The following is a 27,644-nucleotide window of genomic DNA, read 5'->3' as shown; positions in this document are numbered from 1 at the left end:
AGAATGATAAACATAAGTATTCATGTCTTTTATACATATATCTTTTATAAAGATAAGAGATCAAGAGCAAGTTCATATACCATCTTTTTGTAGGGATGAGCGTAATTCGATTCAAGTAATCTTTTTTACTAAAATATCAAATTTTCACTTTGTAGAAAACAAATTCTTAGGCCTTTTCTTTCTTGTCTTTTTTAAATTTTGTAATTTTCTAAAAAAAAAAAAGAATAGAACACAACATAAAGTGTAAAAACAATGCTTATTTATTTTTCCATGTGATTTTCAATTTAAGCCACATATACATGTTGATTATTTTTATTACGTCATATTAATAAAATAAAAGTAGGTATTCCGGTTTTGTATTTTTCAGATTTTATACATGAAAAAAAAAACAAATCAAATCTAACCAAAGATATTCAACAAAATTTAAGATTTTATATCTTTTTGGGGCGGACAAAAAAATTGCAATTATTGCCTCATTCAATGCAACACCAAACACAATAATAATTAATTAGTATACAATAATAAAATTAATTACGTAAATATTTAGACAAGAAAAAACACTTTTTTACGAAAGATGAAATCCATAGAGCTACACAAACCCTAACAAGTCCATAAAATCAGCATCTAGGGCAAGGAATTTACATGCTACTAGCAACTAAGTTTTCACAAAAAAAGGGGAGTGAAGGAATTCAAGTGGGAATATAAGGCTCGAATAGCTTCACACAAGGATTTGGATCATATTGCATGATTTCAGCAGCACGTTCAAATTCCTCTCTCAAAACACGGATGCTTCGTTTGTCCACGACCCGACCCAAATCATGTGTTACCTCAAACGGATCTTCTATGCATATCAAATGCCTGTCATTCCCAATCCTCCTTGTCCAGTCTTTTGCTCTTTTGCTGTTTTTTTTTTCAATATCAATCAATCTTTCTAACGATAAAAAGGGCATTTACGTCTTTTTCCACTGACTAGAGTGTAAGAGTGAGTTTGTGGGACACTAAATTGTCATTTTTTGTCTGCTTTGTCTTGTCCTGCGTAAGGACTTGGCTAGATGGGACTAGAAAATTTTTCTTTCATGAAGAGGATGAAAAAAGGGCATTTACGTCTTTTTTCCATAGACTAGAGATTAAGAATCGAGTTCCTGTCTAATGCATGCCTTGCCCTGCATAAGGACTTGACAAGATGGGAGTAGAAAATGTTTCTAGGGTTAATTTCGATGATGAGGATGAAAAGGGCATTTATGTCTTTTTGCTAGAGTTTTGAATATGACAAAAATGCAATTTTAGTCCCATTGACACAAGTCAAAAGCAGTACAAGCTGTTGACTGATAAGAACTTGAGAAGTAATAAAGTTTTTTTCTTTTGATATTTTACTGTTGGAAAATTTGTATTTATAAAATAATAATAATAATAATAATAATAAATGTGATATATGTTAATTTAAAAATAGGATAAGAAGAAGAAATTACGAAACTGACCTTACTAGGCTTCCAGTCCGAATAGATATAACATCATTTGCATAATCATGAGAATGAGCCCAGTAATTGAAAAAAGCCCAAACCAATTGAGCAATACTTTCACCATTGCGGGACCCAAAACCTTCAAGTTTCTCCACTTTATCAAAATAACAACATTCCACATTGTCCACATTTATTTTATAAGTCGTCTCCATTTCCTGATTAAAAAAATATATATTAATAAAGCCAATTTTGGTCTTCTAAAAAAATAACATGTTGAGCGATTTTGCTCTTTTGTATATAGTTAATCTGTTGAATTTGATACAAATAAATCAAAGCATGTTGCTACTTCTTGCATTTAGCCCTAATTTAAATTATCATAAGAAAGAAAAAAAAAAAAACCTGTAGACATGGAAGGATGGAAGGGGTACGCATCTGTAAGAAATGAATGCACATCAAAACATACCTGAAAAGTAAATAAATAAAAAATCAGAATATAAAAAAAAGGACATGACATGTGTATAAATATGAGGAAAAATGAGGTTAACTCACGCATAGCTAGATAGGGTTCCTTGATAAGTTTCATTAACACCCCTAGACTTTGCCCAATGTTTGATAATGAAGGCCAATTGTCTCAATCTTATATCTATCTTTGAGTAATCACGTAGAAGCTTTGTATTTATCACAGCAAGCAAGTTGTTTACACAAATATCACAAGAGATTCCAGTGGTAGGATCCATAAGCTTCACTATCGGAACCCTGGCTCGAGTCAATGCCTGCAGAAATAGGGGTAAAATGGTCATTTGAAAATCGATTTTGTTTTGCTTAATTTTAGGATTGATGTTTAAAGATGATGAGATTGATTGAATTTGTTTTGAATCTATTATTTCTTGAAGATGAAAAAGAACATAGGGGCAAAATTGTCATTTGAAAGACGATTAATGCTAGAAAAGAAGAAAAACCGGACCAAATCCAGAAATAACACCAAACTACAGGGACAATTTCTGTAATTTACTTTCATAATTAATAGGGGTAAAAGGGTAAAATGGTAAATTTACATGGTTTTAACAGCTGAAAATAGATAGCATGAGTCTCAGGACCAAAAAGGTGAAAAGATCACACCACAGAGATCAAAAAAGCAAAAAGATTCCTTTGTGGACAAATCCAACAGAAACCACTATATCACAGGGACGAAAAAGTAATTTTACTCTATAATATTTCACATGCACATCAATCTTTTCTCGCCTTTGTTAACAGCACAAGACAACAAAACTTTATAGGGCTATTTTCATTTTCAGCGATGAGGATGAAGAGGGCATTTTTGTCTTTTGCGCAAACAAATCAACAGTGTTTTCCTGTCCAGCCTTTTCATGCAGTCCAACAACATGTTCTATCCTGTCCACTGTAACAAACAAACAGAGCCTAAAAAGACCAATTTACCCTTGGAGAGAATTACCTGAACATTCTCAAGATTATCTGATTTCAAAATATCAGCAAGCTTCAACAAAATCTCTGCTTTGTCAATATCAGCATCCCCCATTGCAAGACAAACATCAATGTCACTTTTACGAAAACCAAATGAGTTGGCACATGATCCATAAAGAAACAACCGAGCTTCAGGCCATTCTTTTGTAACATGTTTATCCAATAATGCCATCAGTTGCTTCTGTTTTTCCTTCTCTTCTTCTGGTGGAATCAGTGACTCATAAATTGCAAGAAAAGACGCATTTAGCCTTTGTATATCTCCCCTACATTCTGTACGACTTCTATAGTTCCTCATTCTTTGGTTCAGTATCCATTGTCCCCTTTTATCTGATCTGTAATCCTGAATTCATATCACAAGACTTGCTAATAAAGCTAAAGATAAGAAGAGAGATATTATGTGAAATTTAATTTTGGAATGTAAGGGTAAAATGGTCATTTAGTCTGATTCAGAATCAGACCGTTTATTCAGTCTGGAAAAGAAACAGACCTTATGTATACAACCGTTTATCCAGACAGATACCATTATTCATTCAGACACTTTATCCATATATGACTTAATAGAAAAAAAAAGCACCCTAAATCCATGGTAATTTTCTGATTAAATTCTTTAATATCAAGACTTTAACGGGCATTCTGGGAAATATGCTAAATCTGTGTTATGATTGTATAGATTATGGGATAAAACCATTAAGGTGAACTTTATGTGAAAATGGAGCAACCTTGGTTAATATGGGTTTATAAAAGGGAAATTTAGACCTATTGTGAGAACTTCTTTTCAACATAAATTGTGAAACTGTGAGACCTTTTTCAATCAAATCGTTTACAATTAGCTTAGTGAAAAGTCTTGCTATGGTGGATATAAGTAGAAGTTTTGGATTGTTGAGTTTGCTTTAATGTGGCACAAAAAAGCTTACAAAAAACCTCTGCTACTGCTATGTGTAGAAGGTTCTGTTTTTGGTATTTTTTAAAGATCTAAAATCGGGTTTGGTGAATCCGTATGATATAAAAGAAACATCATTAAAGTATCAAGACTCATTCCAAATTATCCAACAAATTACTTATCTGGCAATGTACAATTACAAAGAAAGATCATGCAGCAGTAAACATTTACCTTATCTCGAGATTTAGGACCCTTTGTTGCATCACTTTTCTCATCTGTTCCATCTTCAAGTAGTAAATTATCTAGATGTTCATCACACTCATCCAATTCCCTCGAGTCAATGTCATTGTTTCTGGATTTTTTTTCATCCATAGCATGTAATGCCATCAAGGACTCTTCAACATCAGTAGCAGGAACTGAATGAAGATGACTTCCTCTTGAAGGACCTGGGTCATCAAACTGTTGAATAAGCCCTCTTCTTTCCCCAGTGTGCAATCTTTCTCCTGAACTTATAACATCTCTGTGATTACCCTTTCCCCTATCCATACTCGATTCCATATTCCTCTTGCCTACACTCCTTGGGTTGCTCGAAAACCCTGGTGGTGGTATACGTCTCACTTGCTGTTGAGAAGAAGCTCCCTTTGATCCATAATTACCGAACTCCAATGAACTGATTTGGAGATTTTGCATTAACTCAGCATTGCGATGGAGATCAACCTCTGAACCGTTCAGCCTGCTATTCCCCATACTCAGTTCTCTCTCCTTCATTAAGTGTTTCTCAATATTAGCAAGATCGTAATCCAAATTACCATTTCTCGACACTTTAGAGCTTTGAATATCAGATTGCAAAGTACCAAAAATGAACTTGTTCTGTCGATCTTGCTGCTGCTGCTGGTTGTTGCCGTAAATAAGTCCAAGTTTTGACAGATCATCAAACACGCCCTGGTTGTTTACTTGGTGGTGATTCTGCATGAAATTCAAGTGCCAATTGGGGTTTGGATTGATAAGATTTGGATTCAGATTGGGATTAGGGTTAGGGTTTTGGGGGAACCCTAACCCTTGATTGAAGTAATTATGAGGCGGGAAAAGCGGAGAACGGGAGGGGGAGAGGTAATCGGCACCATGTGGTGGGAATGATTGTGGCGGGAAAGGTATCGACGGACCAACCGCGGCGACGGCCGGATCGTGAGGGAGTACTTGTGAAGGTTGTGGTGGTGGTGGTGGTTGGGAGTGCGAACGGGGATGCTGAGGTGGATTTTTTAGCAAGTGGAGAAGGAACTCGCCGCCGTTTATTGGAGGTGGTGGCGGAGCATCGCCTCCACCGCCGACCATTGTTTATGGTGAAGGCGTTGAAGAGAGATCAGATGAAGACAGTTGAAAAGTGTGTCACCGGCATTTTATATGCAGTACATCTAATTTATCTAAAGTTATGGGTTAAGGATGTTCATATGTTTATCCAAAATAACTTGGATTATTGATAAAAAAATTTATAAAAGTTTATTATTGAAAATATTTAATCTGAATATTAAAACAGGTTAAATTATATTTCAAAATCTTTAATTTATGTCTAAATGACATGTTGATATTTGAAAAAAAAAATTGTTATTATTAATCCCCAAATCGCCACTATTAATTCCAATAATGTTCATACAATGCATATTTTATATAGTTTCATCAGATCCGATTTTGCAATTTTTTAAAGCATATATATGGAAGTTTTGATGGTTTTATTTATTTCAAACTCAAATGACAAAAAATTGTTGATATACAAAGCTTGTGATTGAAATATCAACATATAAAATCCTTAAAGCCCCAAATTCTTGAAATCATGTTCCATATCCATCCTCAAACCCATATATATATACAAGAAAGGGTTGAGTTGCAGCTACGATTTTGCTAATTAATGTAATATCCAGCAACAAGGTATATAATGACAATGTCGTAGTTAGGAATATCAACGGTGGTGGACAAGTTTTTCTCAACAACGTGACCGAGTTCGAGTTGAGGGGAGACTGTATTTCAGAAATATTACGATAGAAACTGTAACCAGAAGAGACATGTGTGATGAATGAGAGTTGACCGATGATGGAAGGAGAACGTTTGAGGTGGTGGAGAAGATGGTATGGTCAATCCGTTACAAACAATGTTTAAAAACCGAATTGAACCGACCAATTTAACCGATTAAGTTGAAACAAGTCAAGACACCGGATCAATCTGTACAAAAAATAAATATTTTTGAACCGATCAAAACTAAATGGTTTAGTAAAAAAAACTTGTTAAAAGGATATGGTTCAACTTCAACCTTTAATCCGGAATTAAAAAATCATTATATACTTATAAATGAAGCATTTTTCTTTTCACCACGTTCATTTGAAACTCCCGTTCATTTTTCCTTTCACTAAATTCATTTGAAACTCCTATGACTTTTCAATTTCTTTCTAATAATGATTATAAGTTGGTTAATATGGTTAAATAAATATAAAATCTAAAGTGTAATTGATATTGTCATATTTATACATGTTTTTAGGCAATATTTACTGATATTTTTATACATATTTTGGTTATTTGCATTGAATAATAATACTTATAAGCTTTAATTGTACTTTGCAGCCAAATAGAAGCATTTTTGGAGAAAATGACTAAAATCGACAAAGATTGGAACTTTGGAGGCTTGGAGAGTAAAAGAGAAGAAAACTCACGTAATCAGTTACACTCGCGTCGTGAGACATATCTATTCACGACATGAGTACGAATATTCCAGAAGATAATCATCGCGGATCAGACTCCTTGTCAAACACGAATATCTACTGTATTCACGACGTGAGGATTACTTGCTCACGACATGAGTACGGAAATTTTAGAAAATATAAATAGGGTTTGTTCCCTACGAATTGGGAGCTTTTGGCTGACTTGGAGAGTTTCAGAAGTCGAAATTTACAGAGCTTGAAGGCCTGGAACCTGGTTTACATACTTAGGAAGAAGGAAGAGTTCATAATTAGCTTAATAGTTTGGTACATTTAAATATGTCTTTGAATATGATTTGTGTTAGTTTATTTGTTAGCATGTCCAGCTAAATCTAGCTGCTTCTGTTAGCTATATAAAGCTGGAACTCATGGTTTTATTAAATTAATCTAGACCTTGCTTGTTGGTTATGTCTTGTGTTTGATGGGTTTACCTAATATGCTTGATTCAATAATTAGATTGCTTTAATGTCTTATTATGTGTAGTTAAAGACCATTATTCTGCATGAATTGGAACACCTAGTAATTTAATAAACATTAGATTATTAGAGCTAAGATCGAACCAATCTTAATTAAGGGATTTAATTATCAAATTAGGTTGTGCTAGAGAATTCATGTTATGACCATAATTTGTGTTTGTTAACCCAATCTTACATAACTCCAATTCTATTTAATAATTGATTTTGTGTTAACTTATGTATGACCATACATAGACCTACATGAATTAATTAATATTAGTTAATTTAGAATTGAATTACTAATACTCTTTTAATTGGTAACCAACAAGAACTATCTTAACTAATTTATAAACCATTGAGGGAAAGTGGATTCGAACTAACAGAAGTATTTTGTTTATTGATTGAATCTGTGTTAAGAAATTAAGTTCATCTAAACTTGCAAAATTATATAAAACCACCACTTAGCTAGGATATTAGGTTAATTTAATAGTAGATAAATTAATTAGTTAAAACCGTTCCCTGTAATCGACATCCGACTTACCCAAACTATTCTATAATTCGACTAGGTACACTGTCTATGTGCATTTTAGTTAGTTAAGTTAGTTAGGTTATAAATTTAAAATTAGTAGGTACTTTTGTGCACATCAGTAATCATATATAAACTAAATTTCAATATTAAAATAATATATTTTCTTCTACTTATAAAGTTATGTTTTTAACTTTTAACATATTATACTTAATTTATTAGGTCTAATATGTTGTTGTGTGTAAACCATTATCATTTTAAAGCTACAACTTTTGAACAATTTGTATAAAATACTTAAATTGTTAATTTAAATATAACATTACATGATCAACTTAAATATAAATTTTAGTTCAACTTAAACAACCCAAAGAATATTTTATAAATAGTTAAACGCGATAAATTATAGCGTCTTTCTAATAATGATTATAAGTTGGTTAATAAGGTTAAATAAGTATCAAACCTAAAGTGTAATTATAAATAAACTAAATTTTAATATTAAAATAATATTTTTACTTCCACTTAGAAATTTATATTTTTAACTTTTAATATATTATACTTAATTTATTAGATTTAATATGTTGTTGTATGTAAAACATTATCAATTTAAAGCTACAACTTTTGAACAGTTTGGACAAAATACTTAAATTGTTAATTTAAATATATCATTACAGGGTCAACTTCAATATAAATTTCAGTTTCACTTAAAAAACTCAAAGAATATATTGTGAATAGTTAAAAGTGATAAGTTATAGTGCTAAATGCAAAATCTAAATTGTAATATCAATTTAACTAAAATATTTCTTAAAAATATTTTTATAATCGTTTAAAGTTTTCAAATAAGTAGCTTAAAATAACTCACAATAACAATAGTTAAAAATAACTCTATATAAATGATTATATTGTTACTTTAAAAAAAAAAAAATTTGATGTTTTAAATAATTACAATGACAGAAATTAAAACGTCAAACAAATAAATTTAAAAAAATTAATTAACAATAACAACAACTATAAATAACATTAAACCATATATTATATTTAATTTTATTCATGAGTAACCCGCGGGTAGATGTCATTAAAAAGTTTGAGATTATGCAGTTTTAATTGATGTCTATATTATCATATAATTAAAAATAATCAATATATTATATCAACTTGATATACGAATTATTATATCAAATTTAACAATATTATTGTTATATTTAAAAAAAACATATATTTGTAAAGATTTCAGCTATATAGATGTTTATGAGCAACGTGCGGACATTTGCCTACTCAGAAACTTGAAATAACTCTTATCAATGTTTAAAAAAAGTAACCCAATGCTACGGTGGATCCCTTTAAATAGAGATGACTTACTTTCTCAATTCTTACACATGGTTATTCTCCCTATATGAAACATTTTTTTTTTCTTATTTCAATATTTGTTTCAACTTATTTTACATTAAGTTAAACCTGCCATACCAACTCTTCAACACATTTTGGTCGATTTCATAGAAACAAAAATTTGATAAGATAACTAGATGAGTGCCCCGCTTTGCGGGGGTTTGAAGCCTTCAGTGAAAAGTTAATTTGTATTGTTGCAAGTATTATCCAATTTACAAAGCAGTATTATTGTTCTAACTATGTACATATAGTTCAAGACAATTTTGGTCTTTAAAATAAAAGGGAAGTTCCTAATTTTGGTCATTAAAATAAAAGGGAAGTAAGGAACTGAATTTCTTCTACCCTCCCCTAGGTATGGTGAAACTCATCCAAATTTCAATTTAAAGAATTCCAGTTGAGTTGAATTCCATCCATTTGGCAACCAAAGACCATATGGAATGTAATCACAAATTCCAATTCCACCGAATCCGAAAAGCAAACACGCCCTAACGATTTCTCAAAGTTACCTAGGGACTATACCAATTTAGTTGAACAACTTTTTGTTAATTATTTGTTGCATGCAATATTAATAGAACCAGAACAATTGTAAAACATATAAATGCATAAAATGGAAGAAAAATCATTAATATAATGTAAAGGTCTAAAACCTGCTTCCACAATTCTGGATCAGATATGGCAATAGACATATAATCATACAAATCAATCATTTTAGTAAAAATATCATGCAACTTGATTAAAATATAGGGACTGGAAATGCATACACCATGAAGTCTAGGGTTTAAAGAGGTTGCTTAATCATACTTTCTGCAAGTCTCTTCAAGTAAAGCATCTTTTGATGGTGAACTTGCATCTGGCTAACTTGGAGCCGAAGAGCCGGGTCATTTCTTGGGAAAGAGTAAAGTAGTACATCAACATCCAACACTGCAATGATTTCTCTCGCCTGTTATAATTCCACAGACAAAATATTTAATTTCAATACTATAAATTTTAATAAATGAGTACTTTAACATAGGATCAAATTTAACATAATCATATTGAACACGATAAATGGTAAATCTACATCAGAGTAACAGAAAACAAAACTTCTTACCTCTAATTTGGCAACAAAACAGACCATAAAAAGCATAAGTGTTGCCAAAGTGTTGAATGTAGTTAAAAATTGTACTTTTATATGTTTGTACATTATGCTATTGTAGTTTAAGTGAAATAAAAGTACAATGCTAATAGTAGTTAAAATCATCTTTCATCACGTAACGATAAAGAAATTCATCTTTTATCACTTAAAGATGAATTAATTTCATGTTATAACACATAAAGATAGATTTCATTTTTTATCGGTATTCTATTAAGAGTCTTAATTGTTGTCTATACATCCAAACTAAAAAATTGCCACACCCAGCATATATTATACCTGTTGGAAAAGAAACTCCTTACTATAGGCGACTCAGGGAAGGTCTTGCTTTATTTAAAAAAAATCCTCCTCTTGCTGTCAAATTACCGATTCTACCCCTACATACATGGCTACCAGATACGTACGAATAGGCACATTAGACTGATAGCTATGAGACTGTAGTAAAAGATAATAACGGTAAATATGTTTGACTAAAAAGACAAAATATGTCTTTTTGAAGCAAAATAAATGAAGTCATTTCAAACTTTGTGCTCTGCTAAAACCAATTTTATCATGATGTATTTCTAAGAAATACTAAAAAATATTTAACAAATTAAAAAAAAGTATACTTGCCTGGGCTAAGATGACGGGAGGTCCTTGTCACTAACAAATGTGATCAATTTAGGTGATGGATATTTTTAAATTTTGGTCTTTATTTCAAGTGTTCATATTGATTCTGATTCATGGAAAACATAATGTTTTTTGATGCATTCTTTTGCACCCTCTTTGATGGTGAATTTTTGAGCTTCAGCATACATATTAAGCTAAAATATATGAGATTTATGTTGGAAAGTCGTAAGGAAAAGTTAAAAAATAATTAAAGTTATAGGTTATATTAGAAATTTTAAACATAGGTTTAGTCATATACAACAATAGACAAAAGAATGTGCACCTCTATCATGTTTGACAATCTCCTTTTCAAGAATTTCAGCCCATTGAAGGTACTCTTGAAGAGGTTTCTCTTTTCATTCAAAAGTCTGTAAAAAAAACGTTAACAAAGAACATAACTATTAGTTTAACATATAATTTTTTTTTTACTTTCATAATGTAGTAGTTTCCATTATTTGTGAGAAAGCAACCATTAACAAAGAGCATTAGTTTTTAATTAAAGTCAGATTTATTGTAACTTATGGTTCTAAAAGGGTATTATAGTCTTACATACTCAGATTTTTTTTACTAAAATCACCTCATTTTGCCCATCTATAAAGCTGCAATAAAATCGATAACAAAATATAACGTGGAAAGAGAAAAAGGTTAGAAGTGGTCGCCACATTTTCCTACAATTGAAGAGACAAATTCATATGAAATATTTACTAAAGAATTTGAATTAGCAGGTAAACCAAGAATCAAATTAAAGGGCTAAATGGAAAATATAACAACATACTTATACTTCTTTGTAGGTAAACATTTATAAAACCGAAAATGATGAGAACCCATGATGAATTCCTCACAACGAACATATATATATATATATATATATATATATATATATATATATATATATATATATATATATATATATATAAAGATTCTAAAATTAAAGGAATGATAGAAAAATATAAATAAAAGACAAACTAAGTTGAATATATCCTATTATAGATTCATTATTTGGATCCAATTTATTAAGATACATGCATAGAGAGAAATAACAGTAGAATGCTATTATAAACAAATCAATAAAGATCTTGCGATTTGGTACATTTAATAAATGGTAAATGTGGCAAACCTCCAAACCTTTGTGACCTTTCTTGTTGTTGTACATATGTAAGATTGTAGAAGGCTTGTGCCTGGTAATTATACAAGTAGCCTGCATCAGATTTCAAAAAAAAAAAAATTAAATAAATGACAAGATGCACCTAATGATATAATTATAACTTATTAATTCATGCCAAAAACTTTATTTAAATGTTAACCTGGAGAATTCAGTACATTCTTCATGAAAATTATATCATATCCTACAACTTTATTGATTAGAAGTTGTTGCCACATGGATAATATACCAAATGCGACCATGGCTAAACCATAGAACATAACCTGAGGAGCAAGACATATGCAAAAAAATAAGAGACAAAAAAATACATGTAATTTATTTAGTTATTTACTTGATTTAATAATGATGCCAATATAATCTTTTTCTTTTAATTTAGTTAGCATTGTATATCAAGAATGATAGATTTGTTTGTATAGTTTATGAATATAACATCTGATTAAAATTCAATACTGGGACAAATTGGCCAGGTGGAACAACGTGGAACAACAGTACCAAATGTCATCACTGCTAGAACAGAACATATATCAAAACAGAAAGGAACACAAACATGAACATACACAAATATGGTGAGTGTTGTGGAGTGTCGGAAAAAAAAGCTCAAATTTATTTGTAGAATAGTAGAACCTACCCCAATAAAATGTTAAGAAAAAGGAAAAAATGCCAATCTTAAGTTTTACATTCCATTTGGTTCTAATAACCCCTTAGCTAGTGCAGAGATCACTCATGGTCCTCATCCATGGAGGTTTTACATCGACAACTTTGAAAACAGGTGACAATTAAAGTTGCAGTGATATGAAAAAAAAAATAAGCTTACAGATTCTTTCAGTCATTTCATCGAGTAGTTGGTGTGCATCTTCAAAGCTGCTAAATTTGTACAAAAAATGTATCTAATAAGGAGAAAATTAGTTTCTTTTTCATAGATCAGGTTTCTCCAAAATTAGAATAGGGAATATGAAATTCGATTAAATAGGAAAGGACTACCAACAATGTTCTCATAAGAGTGATGAATAAGAGAAAGTGACGGTCGTTTTCCAGCACACGACATCACAGTACCACAGTTGCACCAAGCTTCAGGTGGTGTGGTGGTGAGTGACAAATGAAGAGGACATGAAGAAACATCGTTATCGAAAGCTTATGTGAAAAAGATAAGTGGAGAAGAATGGCGGTAGACGGTGAACGGTACCCATATCGGGTAGGCGAAACCATCGCAATCCATCCTTCCATCTGCGACCGTGGACGTGAGAAAAGAGGTGCTTGGAGTCCACATTGAAAATCAGAAGTGTCCGAGGGAGGTATTTGGATCGGTGGTAGATGTTGAGTCGGTGACAATTATTCATATTGGGCTTGTGTGGCGGTGGACAGCCACATCTGGAACGGTGAACTATAATCGAAGCGGTGGGGTATCAGTCGTCCGCATCTTATTGGAATCAAGAAACTCGAAGGAGATATCCGTTGGTACACCAGTAGTTGGTGACGAAGAAGAAGGGATAGGCGGTGGAGACGATCGATGGGTTGGTTGGTTTAAGGACGGTGTAAATGTGGAGCGATAGAGAAAAAAGAAAGAGATTGAAAAAAAAAAGTTTCCTTCTGCATATTGAAATCGATGCAATTAGGGGTGAGGAGGTGAGCAATCACGGTGGACGATAGATATTGGGCGACAGAGGCGGTGACGAACACAAGATGAACGCGTTGCAGTGATTAAAGCCAAAACCAGCGCCACGTATCAATTATGTTAGAAGAGGGAAGGAAAGAATGAGACGTATCAACCGTACAATGCAGATGAATGTTTAGGGACTAAATTGCCAATATGACAAAGTCTTGTAGCAAAATTCTTAACCAATGAAAATATGAAAAGTTGTGGACCAATTTTGTCAAATCCTTAGCCACTTTACTGTAGCTAAGGATGGACAATTTTAATATATAGGATAATTACCCCCACCACACATTATATATATATATATATATATATATATATATATATATATATATATATATATATATATATATATATATATATATATATAAGGTTAGGTTCATGTGAGACGGCCTAATTTTGTGAGACCGTGAGACGCATTTTTTTATTTTATTTTTATTTTTTTTAGTTAATTCAAGTTTCAAAAATAATATGTAAAAAAAAGAATTTTTGGATTTTTCCATTTATTTTTCATTTTAAAATTATTTTTTAGATATGTACAGTGTAATATTCTATTAGAATATTTCACGTATTTTTTACAAAAATGGATTTTTTTAATTTTTTATTTATTTTTAGTTAATTCAAGTTCCGAAAATAATATTTAAAAAAAGAATTTTTAGATTTTTCCATTTATTTTGCATTTGAAAATTATTTTTTAGAATATGTCAGTGTAATATTCTATTAGAATATTTCACGTATTTAAAAAAAAACGGGATTTTATTTTTTTATTTTTTATTAGTTAATTCAAGTTCCGAAAATAATATTTAAAAAAAGAATTTTTGGATTTTTCTATTTATTTTGCATTTTAAAATTATTTTTAGATTTGGTCTCACGGTCTCACAAAATTAGAATGGTTTCAAATGAACCTGAACCTATATATATATATATATATATATATATATATATATATATATATATATATATATATATATATATATATATATATATATATATATATATATATATATATATATATATAGGAGGGTTCAATTGAGAAAAAAAAGTTGAAAATGGGGGAATCATTCTTAGCCAATCATTTATTTTTGCCACAAAAGTCTCCAAAGAATCCGCGGAAATGGAAAAGGAATGCACATGTGTTTTCCAACAAAACATGTTTCCTTAAACTATGCTAAGCATTACCTTAATATATACAAAAACATGGTTTTTTTCGTTTTTTTAATTTTTAAGAAGCTATTTTTATCGAAAAATGATTTTAAATATACCATAATTCATGATTTTTTATTCTCTACGAATAGACATCCATATTGATATAGTTTTAAGATAAAATAAAAAAGTTATTTTTTTTATATTTTCAGCTATCGTTATTCATAAGTGAATAAAAATGAATCTGATTTTTACTACAGTACATTCGTTATTCACTTATGAATAAAAACTATGATTAATTTTTTTTTACAATTTAAGTATCATTCATATATGAATATAACATATACTAAACATAGTATATTCATATTTAAATATTAGACGATGCATTTACTTGTGAATATTACATAGTATATTCACTTGTGAATGTTAGATGCTATATTCACTTATAAATATTATATGATATTTTCATATGTGAATATTATATAGTATTACATGGTATATCAAATGAGAATAGTACATAGTATATTCACTTGTGAATATTAGATCGTATATTCACTTATGAATAATAGTTAGTATATTCATATATGAATATTACAATGTGTTTTCAGAAATATATATAATATTTATATGTTATTCACATATGGATAACATACAAACTTGCATATTTGTTTTGTGTTTTAATAATCACATATTGATTCAAGTGAAAAAACATATTCATATGTAAACATAACGTGGTAATTTAGTTTATGCATTTCATCAAACAGTTGGAGTGCATACAAGTTAACTTTTTAAAAAATGTGATAAATATAATACTTTGACTACTTAAATCTTACAAAATAGTAGATTGGTGGAGAACTATATGAAAATTTCAAACAAAAAATGATTTGATCTTTTTCTAACCTTAATTTCGATATTTTATTTGATGAAAGATGTTGAATGAATGATACGAATTGAATTTTTTGTTGATTATCGATGATGTTGTTCTAATGATGATGGGAGTATAATTAATCGTAGACATTGAAGATATGTTCGTATTCAAACAGAATTGAAGGTTGGATTGAAAGAGCAAAAAACGAATGAATTTCAACTGTTCGTATTTGTGATTGAAGGCTATTATATCATATTTACAAGTTTGTCACTGTGTCCTTTATGTTTAGAGGCTAATTAAATGTAACGCCCGTAGATCCGGGCTAGTCAATTTAGAGATAATAGGGGTCGAAAACGACTTTTCAGCAAAATATTATTTATAATAAATAGTCTTAACCATGTTGTAGAATATGTCTCAAGGTTTCCGTACGTATAAAGAATGCCAAAATCTGAGTTATAACGAAGAAGTTATGGCCCGTCGAAGTTTTTCGGCAAAACTGGCACGACACCGGGAGACGTAAATAGTGAATTTAGGATAGAGGACTTTTTAGCCTTAGTGATATAAACAAAAGTTGTAGTATACATTAAACCGAGAACATACAAAAAAAGAACGCCCAAATCTGACTTCGTATGAGGAAGTTATGATTTTTCTAAGATTTGGCATAGCAGTGCACGACCTGAGACTCGAATTTTAATTCGAGCGGTTTTTGGCTTACGCGACCTAAATGAGATTTGAAGATCTCATTAATAGGAACTCAACGGTAAAAATACAGACGAAAACGAAGTCCGTATGAGGGAGTTACGAATTCTTCGCGGTCATTTAGCAATCTAATCTCCTTGAACTATTAAATTTAAGATCGGTCGAGAATTAGCTGACAAAATCTAAATGAAATTTGTAGATCTTGTTTTTACCTACGCGTGGATATAAAGAACGTCAAAAACGGAGCTCATATGCGAAAGTTATGAATTATTGAAAATCGGCTGATTTCCACCCTATGTGCGATGTCACGTGTCAGCACCAGGCTGCGCCTGGCTCACGACGTGAGTGACCCTCCAGCCTCCTATAAATAAGAGGTGAAGCCCTCTTCATTCCTCACACCTCCCCTCACTTCCCTCTCTCTCTAGAACTTCTCTCTAGCCCCGAAACCCCCCGAAAAGCCTAGGGAACCTCCCTAGCACGAGGCGGAAGCCCCAGATTTGGGCGTTCTTTTTATCGATGTTCTTAGTTTAACATATTCTACGACTTTCGTTTAGATCGCTAAGGCTAAATCTCGCTCTATCGTAAATTCACTATTCACGCTTCCCGGTATCGTGTCGGTTCCGTCGTGAAACTTCAACGGGTCATAACTTCTTCGTTATAACTCAGTTTTCGGCGTTCTTTATATGTACGAAAACCTTGTAACATACTCTACAACTTGGTTAAGATTATTTATTCTAAATAATCTTTTGTCGAAAAGTCGTTTTCGACCCCTATTGCCTCTAATTTGACTAGCCCAGATTTGCGGGCGTTACAATTATCTCCCCCTTAGGATGATTACGTCCCGGAATCATCAACGAAACAGGGTCGTATAATGACTCCATACGTCATCTCTTCATCCTAGGTAATAATTATAACTTCTACATTCCTTCGATTTTATTTCTTAAACTCATTGACTGTAAGAGTACTTGATCGTGCACCTGCTCTCTACCTCAGGTTAGACTCCAAATTATGACCTTCAAGTCACAATCTCGATCCTTGCTGGATACGGACTTGAGATAAGTTCTTTTATTACTACTATAGATCGATGTGTCATATTCTAATGACCTATCATCGTATGTTGCAACACTTAGACTTAGGTCTCTTAGAGTTAAATTCTAAAACAGACTATGCCTTCCTTCATGTTCTAATGTGATATAATCACACTTTAACATTAGGCATTTCTAGCCACCAACTTCTTTAACAACGAGTGCGATACTTCTATTGATCGCTTTGATTTCAACCGTTTGGTTTAAGTCGGACGCTACATCAAACTTGGTTCTCTGAACCACACAACATACTCATCGTAGTCGGACTCGATTCGATATGACCACTAGGGTCGGAATATCAACAATCTTCTTAGTCATTACCGAAACGATGGTAACAACACACTTGAATAAAACGAAATCAATTACTAGCTTCTTGGTAACCTTGTGACTTTCCCTGATCCAAGTGTGAGTCCTGTGCTTCCGGTAGTATAGGCCTCTACTACCATTCACACCTACTCATACTCGTCTCAGGTATTGTCCCGCAGTTTTCCAAGTCACCACACAATAAAATCATATAACAACTTAACACATCAAATATCAAAACGAAGGTTTTTATTATTCCTTGAAACTATTACATAGGTGTTCAAGTTCACCCTAGACTATGCCTCTAACAGGCTACATCATACGATTCTATGGCTACTTCATAACTCGATCTTTGGATGTCAAGCCGTCACTCCTGAATCCTCGCATTGTCATCTGCTTCGTCAAGGATCATTTGAAATGCTCTCGCCTTTGGCTTTGGCGGCACATTTGGCTTTGTAGCCCCCTCTCTCTTTGGGCAATCTTGCTTGAAGTGCCCTTCCTCATTACATTCGTAACACACCCTTTTATTGAATTTACACTCGTTGGCATAATGCCCATGCTTCCCACACTTGAAACAAGTTACTTCCTCACTGCATTTTCCAGAGTGTTTCTTTTTGCACTTCTCGCACCATCTTTCTTCACTCTCTCCTCCTCTAAACTTCCTGGTACTTGATTTGCTTCTCTCATCGGGCTTCGCAGACCCCTCAAACTTCCTCTTTTCGCCAACCTCAGTCTTGTTGGCGGCTCTTCCCTTGATCATCTCCTCAACCGACTTGGCAGCCCAGATAGCTGCCTCCAAAGTAGGTGCCTGACGCACTGGCACTGCATATTCCCATGGAAGTCCTTTTGCGTACTTGTCAATTTTTGTCAGCTCATCCGGAACAAGACGTAAGGCGAACTCCATCTTCTCTGTGAAGTTGTTGGTGTATTCATCAATAGACATGCTTCCTTTCTTTAAGGTAAGGAATTGGTTTTCTAGCTCGAGCAGATTTTGGGCTGAGCAGTACCTACGTTTGAAATGCACCAGAAATTCTACCCATGTTAGTTGCAGGGGCTCATTGGGGCTCAACTTCTTTCCCAAGGTATTCCACCATCGTACAACACCTCCTCGAAACTGACGCACTGCAAACGTGGTCTGTTGTTTTCCCTTGCAACCGCACGTCATGAAAGCTAATTCCATCTCCGAGATCCAATCCATGACCCCGATCGGATCCTCCTTTCCAGTGAAAGTCGATGGCTTGCAAGTCAGAAAATCCTTGTACTTGCATCCATTCCTCTCGACTTCGTCATCTTGGTTGTTTTGTCGAACTATTGGTGGGTTGACTTGACCAACAGTCCCACTGTAGTTTCCTTCCTCAGTCTGCCCTTCGTTCAACTTGGGCTGTTCGATCTGAATAGTCGCTTCCTCTCGATTTTGCTGGAGCAAACGTCTGGTTTCCTCCATTTGACGATCCAACATTGCTTGGATCATCGCTTGCACTCCTGCCATCATTATTGGCTCAGCAACGGCTACCACAACCGGTATTTGCTCAATCACTGGGGGTTGATCTCGGTTCCCATTTGCATTCACGTTTCCGCTACGGGTTCTTGCCATCTTGATCTATACGCCGAATAAGGTGAATCTAGACCTTTACTTAGGATTGACGTTTAAATCATTCTTATCACTCCGAAACGTTTATATGCTAGTTCTAATATCGTAGTTAAACGCTTAGAATCCTAAACACATAAGGTTTCCAGATCCGGTCGGCAACAGACCATAGATCCGAACAAATAACAGCATATCAGGCACAAGCATTTAGCACATAAAAGCATTTTAGGCACAATTCCTAAAATAAGCTAGTGCTCACACCTCACAATCATCGCTTAGCATTCTAAGTTTAAGTCTAGAAATAAATCCATATTCCTAGTTCGCTTAAACTAATGCTCTGATACCAACTGTGACATCCCCATTTTCACGGCCAGAAAAGACCGATGTTGTTTATGATTTATAAAAATCAGAGTACTTCATTTTATAAAAATGTTGCGGAATTTGTTCCCAGAAAAACATGGTAAATACGTTATTAAAACATTTTCGAAGAAACGTATTTATTTCATTTTAAAACGTTTGGGATGTCATCGTTAATACAGAAACATAAGCATAAACAGAACTTATAATTATTTACACTAGTGATCTACATCTCTTTAAATCTCTCAGTGTAATGTCACTTCATATCAACGCCTGTGATATAAATAAACTGAGTGGGTCAGGTTGGGAAACCTGGTGAGTACATAGGGTTTTCAACCCACAATAATATAATTATTATGTTTAAACAATCAAACAATCAACCCAATTACCCATCCCCATTATCTTCTTTATTCTTAAGGATCTACCCTAAGAATCAGCTATTTCTCATTCATTCATTCCTAAGGATCATCCTAAGGAAACAACATGAAGTCCATTGTTGCCAATGACACATTGGTCAAGCGCAGCTGCTAATATTGTCACTTAGGCTCAGCTGCCAGAATTAGGACATTTTCTATGAGGCGCTTCTGCCGGTATTGACCTTTAAACACTACTGTCATGTTCATAAGGCTCCCTATTAGGCGCAACTGCCGATACTATCCTTACAGCGTAGCTGCTAGGACGTTTACCGTAGATCTAAATCATCTACGGGTTGTGGCGCAGCTGCCAGTGCTCATCTATAGGGTACTAGGTCCACTGCTGCCAATGTATACCTATAGGGCACTAGGTCCGTACTACTAATGTTCCTCTATTTCAGCTTTTATCCATCATCATTCATCTACCCATGTTTTACCCAACATATTTTGTAGATATAAAATACTTTATACAGTTTACATCATTTAAAACATGTATAAAAATCTTTCACCAGCATAGACAACAAGTATTCAGACAATATGCACACATAACACGTAATTTATATTAAAAAAACTTCATATCTATGTGTAAGATGAAAGAGACCATGCACTCACCTGATTAGGTGGTGATTCCGAACTTAGACAGCACTTCGTTATCTCAAAACAATTTTCCTCGACAAAACCTAGTATCAATACCACTAGGGTTTAGTTTTTAACGTTAACCACGACTAATTAATAGTCTAGCTATTATTACTATTATATAAGCGTTAAATAACACTCAATATAACTCATAATAATAGCCCAAATAATTATTTTAAGGTCCTAATAATGTTACTATAATTAAATAAAATCTATATTAAATATAGTATAGGCGTAGCTCACTTACATCGAGTTTTTATTAAAAATCGGGCTTCGCTGGAGTAGCGTTTCCAAGCCGAAAGCTTTTCTTCTCGGAGCCGTCGGGCGCTCCGGGGCTTTCTTCTCGTGCTAGGGAGGTTTCGTAGACTTGGGAGGGGTTTAGGGAGGCTAGAGAGAAGTTAGAGAGAGAAAGAGAGGCTTATGGTGTGAAGAAAATATGAGGAGTTCACCCTTGTATTTATAGGAGTTTTATAGTAAAGTAGTCTCTAAGCTTCGTCCGTAACTTTTGCATACGAGCTCTGTTTTTGTCTGTCTTTTTACCGTTGAGTTCCTATTAATGAGATCTTCAACTTTCATTTAGACCTCGTTGGCTAATTCTCATTCTATCTCGGATTTACAAAACTGTATCGAATTCGCCGCGCTCGAAAAGTAGGGACTAAGCTTCGTCCATAACTTTCGCATACGAGCTCCATTTTTGTCTGTCTTTTTACCGTTGAGTTCCTATTAATGAGATCTTCAACTCTCATTTAGACCTCGTTGGCTAATTCTCATTCTATCTCGGATTTACAAAACTGTATCGAATTCGCCGCGCTCGAAAAGTAGGGACTAAGCTTCGTCCATAACTTTCACATACGAGCTCTATTATCGACGTTCTTTATATACACGCGTTGGTATTTACGAGTACTACAACTTTCATTTAGATCCCGTCGGCTAAAAATCGACCGATCTAAAATTCAGATTTCGGGCTGTGCACTGCTATGCTAAATCTTAGAAAAATCATAACTTCCTCATACGAAGTCAGATTTGGGCGTTCTTTTTATCGATGTTCTTAGTTTAACATATTCTACGACTTTCGTTTAGATCGCTAAGGCTAAATCTCGCTCTATCGTAAATTCACTATTTACGCTTCCCGGTATCGTGTCGGTTCCGTCGCGAAACTTCAACGGGTCATAACTTCTTCGTTATAACTCGGTTTTCGGCGTTCTTTATATGTACGAAAAACCTTGTAACATACGCTACAACTTGGTTAAGATTATTTATTCTAAATAATCTTTTGTTGAAAAGTCGTTTTCGACCCCTATTGCCTCTAATTTGACTAGCCCAGATTTGCGGGCGTTACAAAGTTTATGTGCAAATTATTTGATGTTGCTTGGGATAATTGTTAAAGAACATACCTGATTATATATGCTGGTTTAGGATAAAGAGTAAACCTAAATTAATTATGAGGAATATTGGGTAGTGTTTTCTTACGAGTACGAGTGAATTATACTCAGAGAATAAAACCTTAGTATATGTCATTGATCCGGGAGCATGGATTAGACATAGTCATTGTCCCTAGTCCGAGAGTATGGATTAGGCATAATCATTCATCATTAATCTAAGAGTATGGATTAGTCATTCGTCCCTAGTCCGAGAGTATGGATTAGGTAAAGTCGTTCATTTATGATCCGGGAGTATGGATTAGGTAAAACGGCTAATCTTAGGTCTGAGAGTATGGATAGTCTCGTTGTGAGGATCGGCGGGGTGGAATAAGAGTTGTTTATATATATATGGTGAAATTGTATATTTTGTGAGTTTTAAACTATATATATGGTATAACATCATGGGATTGAAATCCCTATGTACTCACCAGGTTTCCCAACCTGAACCACTCAGTTTATTTATATCACAGGTGTTGATATGAAGTCACATTACACTGAGAGATTAAGAAGATATAAATCACTAGTGATAATGAATGTAAGTTATGTTTATGCTTATGTTTCTGTATTGACGATGACATCCCAAATGTTTTGAAATGAATAAAAATATTTTTCTTCGGAAGTGCTTTGATAACGTATTTATCATGTTTTACTGGGAACAAATTCCGCAACATTTTTATTAAAAGAGGTACTCTGATTTCTATAAAGCATAAACAAAATCGGTCTTTTCTGACCGTAAAAATGGGGATGTCACATTAAATGAGTGGCTAAGAATGATTTCCCCATTCTCAACCTTTTTTATTTTCTCAATTGAACCCACCTCTCTCTCTCTCTCTCTCTCTATATATATATATATATATATATATATATATATATATATATATATATATATATCAAGTTGCATTAGGTATGATGAAGTCTATGTTTCTGTAGATAGATAGATTTCCAGATGTTGTAATATTCTTTTTTTTACTGGATACGTGGCTCATTACTTACCAGGCTATATATATATATATATATATATATATATATATATATATATATATATATATATATATATATATATATATATATCAAGTTGCATTAGGTATGATGAAGTCTATGTTTCTGCAGATAGATAGATTTCCAGATGTTGTAATATTCTTTTTTTACTGGATATGTAACGTCCCAAAATTCAAGACTAAAAATTTCTTTTAATAAAACATTACTTAAAGCATAATCATCAATCAAAACATAATCAGAGTATTAATTTCCAAAACATATGTTCGTTATCAGAGTAAAACATTCCCAGGCTGTCTAAACTACCGAATCCTGTTCTAAAGGCCTCGCCTATCTTGGGCCTCACCCATGTCCTGCAACTGGTGAGTCATGGAACCCCGTCCACACTCCTACTGGTAGTGAGATACGGGCCCAACCCACACCCACTCTTTCCCTAACTTGGGCCTCGCCCCTGATCTGCTGCTAATGAGATGTGGAACACCATCCACACTCTGCTATTGGTGAGATACGAGACCTCGCCCACACTCACCTCCCTACCAGGCACATACAAGTATCACACAGACAACAAGTATAAACTATCACATAAACCATTCCTTGGGCACCCGCCCGCTATCATTGGACCTCGTCCTGAATATCATACTAGCATATTGTGCCTAGGGCTAACCCCCTGTCTTCTACTCATAACTACATGGGTCGACATTGTGGCCTTAGACCCATTCACACAAAGGGAAACTCACCTGCACTTGCTGAACTTGCTGATAACCCCTTTAGCTGCTACCCGACAACTCTTTGAACTCCTGCTCCATTAGCTCCCTGAGCTACCGATATCAATGCAACACTTAGTCTAACTGTCCCCGAAAGTCAACTAAGTCAACTCTGGTCAAAGTCAAAGTCCTGGTCAAATTCAACCTTCTAGGTCAACCCTACTCGCCGAGTTCATATGCTCAGAGTCCTTCCATTCGGGACTCGACTCGCCAAGTCAGTCCATGACTTGCCGAGTCCACCGATTTCCAAGTCCTGACCTGTCCAACCCACCGAGTCCCCACTTAACTCACTGATCCGAGTCTTAACTCGAAGAGTTGGAGGTTTCGCGACTTGACTCGCCGAGTCCAGGAATAGACTCGCCGAGTCTAAGGCAATCTTCAACAGACTCGCCGAGTTGTTCTTCCAACTCGCCGAGCGCCTGTCCAACTTCATCCAACTCGCTGAGTTCACCCATGTGACTCGCCGAGTCGCTCTAGTTCTTAATCCATTCAGTGGCTTTTCGAGCCATGCAGGGGCTCCAAATCATAGATCCATACTTCCAAAGCTCAATCCTTACGTAAAGTTGCAAACTTTACGTATAACTAAAGAGATCTAGGCTCAAAACACCCTAGGGCTAGGTTTTAGGACAAAAGGGCTTCACCAACTACTCAATATCTGATGCTTTATGACATATTGGACCATCCTAACACTAGATCTAGAGTGGCAACCACATATCTAGGCCCCAAACCCGAATTGGGTCTCAAACAACCATAAAACCCCCAAATCTCATAACAAAAATAGATCTAGATGCAAAGGAGGGAAGATAGCAGCTTATTACCTCCAAGATGAACACTAACTGAAGTAAATCTCGAATCTACACCTCTCCTTTGTAGCAACCTTCTTGATCTTCAAGTTCCTTTCAAAGGTTCCTTCCTCTAAAGTTATTTCTCTCAAATGATGGAAGCTCACACGAAATCTAGGGTTTACAGGCTCTCTAGGATGATATGGAGGCTGAGGAAAGGACATAACACCCTTTATATAGGATACAAATCCCGGGATTAGGGTTTTCCTTGTTCAGACTCGACTCGACGAGTTCCCTTAGCCGACTCGCCGAGTCGGTCACTTACTCCTCGATCCGGATCCCGCTCGGACTCGCCGAGTCGGCCCTTTAACTTAGGGTTTCCTTTCCTTTCTTGGCCTTCCTGATTTTGGGTGTTACAGGATATGTGGCTCATTACTTACCAGGCTATATATATCAACCTCCTTTTGTAAATTGTTCATCCTTATAATTTAAGAGTAGTTTTATTTTCAGTTAATACCTTAAAGGAGAGCGATGGATTTGTTCAATCAGTCGGAGAATTTCTGATGTGAGGTGACTAGCGAAACATTAATTTTCAATGGTAATATACATACATATAAATATATATAGATATGTATTAAAATGAAACTTTTTATTATTAAATTTTGTTTTTGAAACGTCACAAAACGCTATATACTTTTTTATTTATTTATCGATATTTATGAGTTATATATATATATATATATATATATATATATATATATATATATATATATATATATATATATATTAAACAAAAATTACTTGTTCAGCAGGCTCATTTGAACGAACAACGACTACCGTGGAGGCTATTGGGTCGAAGTTTTTTGTTCCTGTGGTTTCGCCTGCGGTGCCGGTTGTACCGGTGATGCCGATGACACCAATTGGGATTGGGGACTCTCTTGGCCCGTCGTTGGGTGTAAACATTCATCCAATGGTTGATTACTTGAGACAAGTTCAAGAGAACTATGAATATGTGAATCATTTTGCTGACTCTCTAGAGCGTTATCACCAACTCCTCGCTGCTTATGAGGGGTTTTACTGCAAAGAAGTTCAGTGTTTGGTTAGTGAGAACTCAGAATTGCGTAGGTACGTGACCACGCTCGAGAATGAAATCGTTCGTGGCGGTGGTGGTGGTATTGGTGGTCAGGGTGGCGGTCGTGGTCGTTAAGGCGGTTTTGTGTTTGTTCATGTTATGTTTTAGGGATCTTTGAAATAACTTTTTGCTAGTTGTATGAGATGTATGGATGAATGTGGCCTTGTTGTGTTTATCAATAAAACTATTACATTTCGTTATATATTACCATGCATTTGAATAATAGGAGTAAGGGGATGAAAAAGGTGGTTTGTATCTTTATTTGATGTGGGTCTATAAGACTACTAGGTGTGGGTAACATGTTATCACATGTTACCACACCCAAAAGGTGCTATGTCAGCATCCTACTCATACATGGTGTTATAACACCCAAGGTGGAAATGGGCAACATCTAATAACATGTGATAACACCAATTATTTTCTATTTTATTTTTTATTTATTTTTGATGTTTTTTTTTCTATATTTCGAATTTGTTTTTTTATTTATTTACATTTGAAAGGTAAAAAATAAAATTTTAATAAATCTTAAATTAAAAACAACATTAAAAAAATTACGACAAAACACAAAAACATTTAAAAACCTAAAAAAACAAAAACAAAAAAAGATGATAAAACCTACATTTTTGCCCTAAAACTATTCATCTTCATCTTCGTGACCAACATAGATGTAATCCGCCAAGTCTTCACGGAGTTGCTTGTGTTTTCGTTAATCTTGAATATCAACCACTCTATGTAAATATTCTGATGTCCCTAGTTGAAATTGCACATGTCTTGGTTCCATAAGAGAATATGTTGCAATATTGCGTCCTTTATCTTCGACAACCATGTTATGCATTACGATACATGCATACATGATATATCGTAGAGTATCTAACTCATAAGGTCTCGCCGCATGTTCAACAATGTGCCATTTTGATTTCAAAACCCCAAAAGCACGTTCAACGTCCTTACGCGCTCCTTCTTGTCGTCTCTTGAAATATTTGTCCCTTGGATCTATTGGGTGTCGAAACGCCTTCACAAACGTAGAATATTGTGGATATATTCCATCTGTAAGGTAATACCCGAACTTATATTCATTTCCATTCACTGTGAAAGGAGCATTTGAGGCTTTTCCTGACAAAAGATCGTCAAATATCGGTGATTGATCATCGAGAACGTTGACGTCGTTGTTAGAACCCGCAACCCTGAAAAAAGCATGCCAAATCCATAAATCTTGTGAAGCAATAGCCTCTAATACCAACGAAGGCGCTCCATGATGACTGCTCGAATACTGGCCTTTCCACGCCACAGGGCAATTTCTCCATTTCCAGTGTGTGCAGTCAATGCTCCCAAGCATACCCGGAAAACCATGTCTTTCTTCATGCGCCGCATATAATTGTTGCATATCATGCAACGAAGGTTTGTGCGAGTATTGTTCATTGAAGGTTTCGACAACACCTCTTGCCAATAAATACAAACTTTCTCGTGCGATCCTCTCAGACATTCTCATGTAATCGTCAATAGAATCGGGCGACTCCCCCATTGTCATAAGTTTAATTGCAGCAACACATTTTTGCAACCCTGTGAAGCCTCGTTTGCCTCAAGCATCATATCTCATTTGGAAAAATTCATACCTAAATAAATATTAAACACGTAAAAATTATATTTATTTTTATCTAAAAGTAACATTTTATAAATTATAAAAATTGAAACAAACGATACCTAAATATATAGTAAACAAACGATACCTAAATAAATAGTAAACACGTAAAAATTATATCTATATTTATTTAAAAGTGACGTTTTATAAATAATAAAAGTTGAAACAAATGATACCTTGCTTCCATATTGTTGGCGATCCTTTCAAAAACAGTTTTTCGCAAACGAAATCTTTTTTTGAAATCGCTTGGTTGGTAGACACAATTTTCCGCAAAGTAATCGTTAACTAGTCG

At 34.1% G+C, this 27,644-nt stretch overlaps 2 protein-coding genes and 1 long non-coding RNA gene across 4 annotated transcripts; all 3 read right to left on the bottom strand.

Annotated features, from left to right (window-relative positions):
* Positions 1–493: 493 nt before the first annotated feature.
* Positions 494–5,240, bottom strand: LOC111911371 (UTP:RNA uridylyltransferase 1). Its single transcript, XM_023907159.3, has 6 exons — positions 4,054–5,240; positions 2,914–3,282; positions 2,010–2,233; positions 1,860–1,923; positions 1,479–1,675; positions 494–900 (listed from the first exon to the last, which is right to left on the bottom strand). The coding sequence occupies exons 1-6, from the start codon at positions 5,152–5,154 to the stop codon at positions 690–692; spliced, it is 2,166 nt and encodes a 721-aa protein (XP_023762927.1). The 5' UTR covers positions 5,155–5,240; the 3' UTR covers positions 494–689.
* A 5,007-nt stretch (positions 5,241–10,247) lies between these two features.
* On the bottom strand, positions 10,248–13,041 carry LOC111911364 (uncharacterized). Of its 2 annotated transcripts, none has more exons than XR_008231297.1 (5): positions 12,501–13,041; positions 12,015–12,135; positions 11,828–11,908; positions 10,994–11,078; positions 10,248–10,451 (listed from the first exon to the last, which is right to left on the bottom strand). It is a non-coding gene; the product is annotated as an uncharacterized LOC111911364 (long non-coding RNA). The 2 variants fall into 2 exon arrangements; XR_008231296.1 differs by having other exon boundaries at positions 10,250–10,451; positions 12,687–13,037.
* A 13,378-nt stretch (positions 13,042–26,419) lies between these two features.
* On the bottom strand, positions 26,420–27,235 carry LOC111911366 (protein ALP1-like). Its single transcript, XM_023907155.1, has one exon. The coding sequence runs from the start codon at positions 27,233–27,235 to the stop codon at positions 26,420–26,422; it is 816 nt and encodes a 271-aa protein (XP_023762923.1).
* Positions 27,236–27,644: the final 409 nt, after the last annotated feature.

This window comes from Lactuca sativa, chromosome 3 (assembly GCF_002870075.4).
Source record: "Lactuca sativa cultivar Salinas chromosome 3, Lsat_Salinas_v11, whole genome shotgun sequence".
NCBI lineage: Eukaryota > Viridiplantae > Streptophyta > Magnoliopsida > Asterales > Asteraceae > Lactuca > Lactuca sativa.
This window is presented reverse-complemented; position numbering and strand designations above follow the sequence as displayed.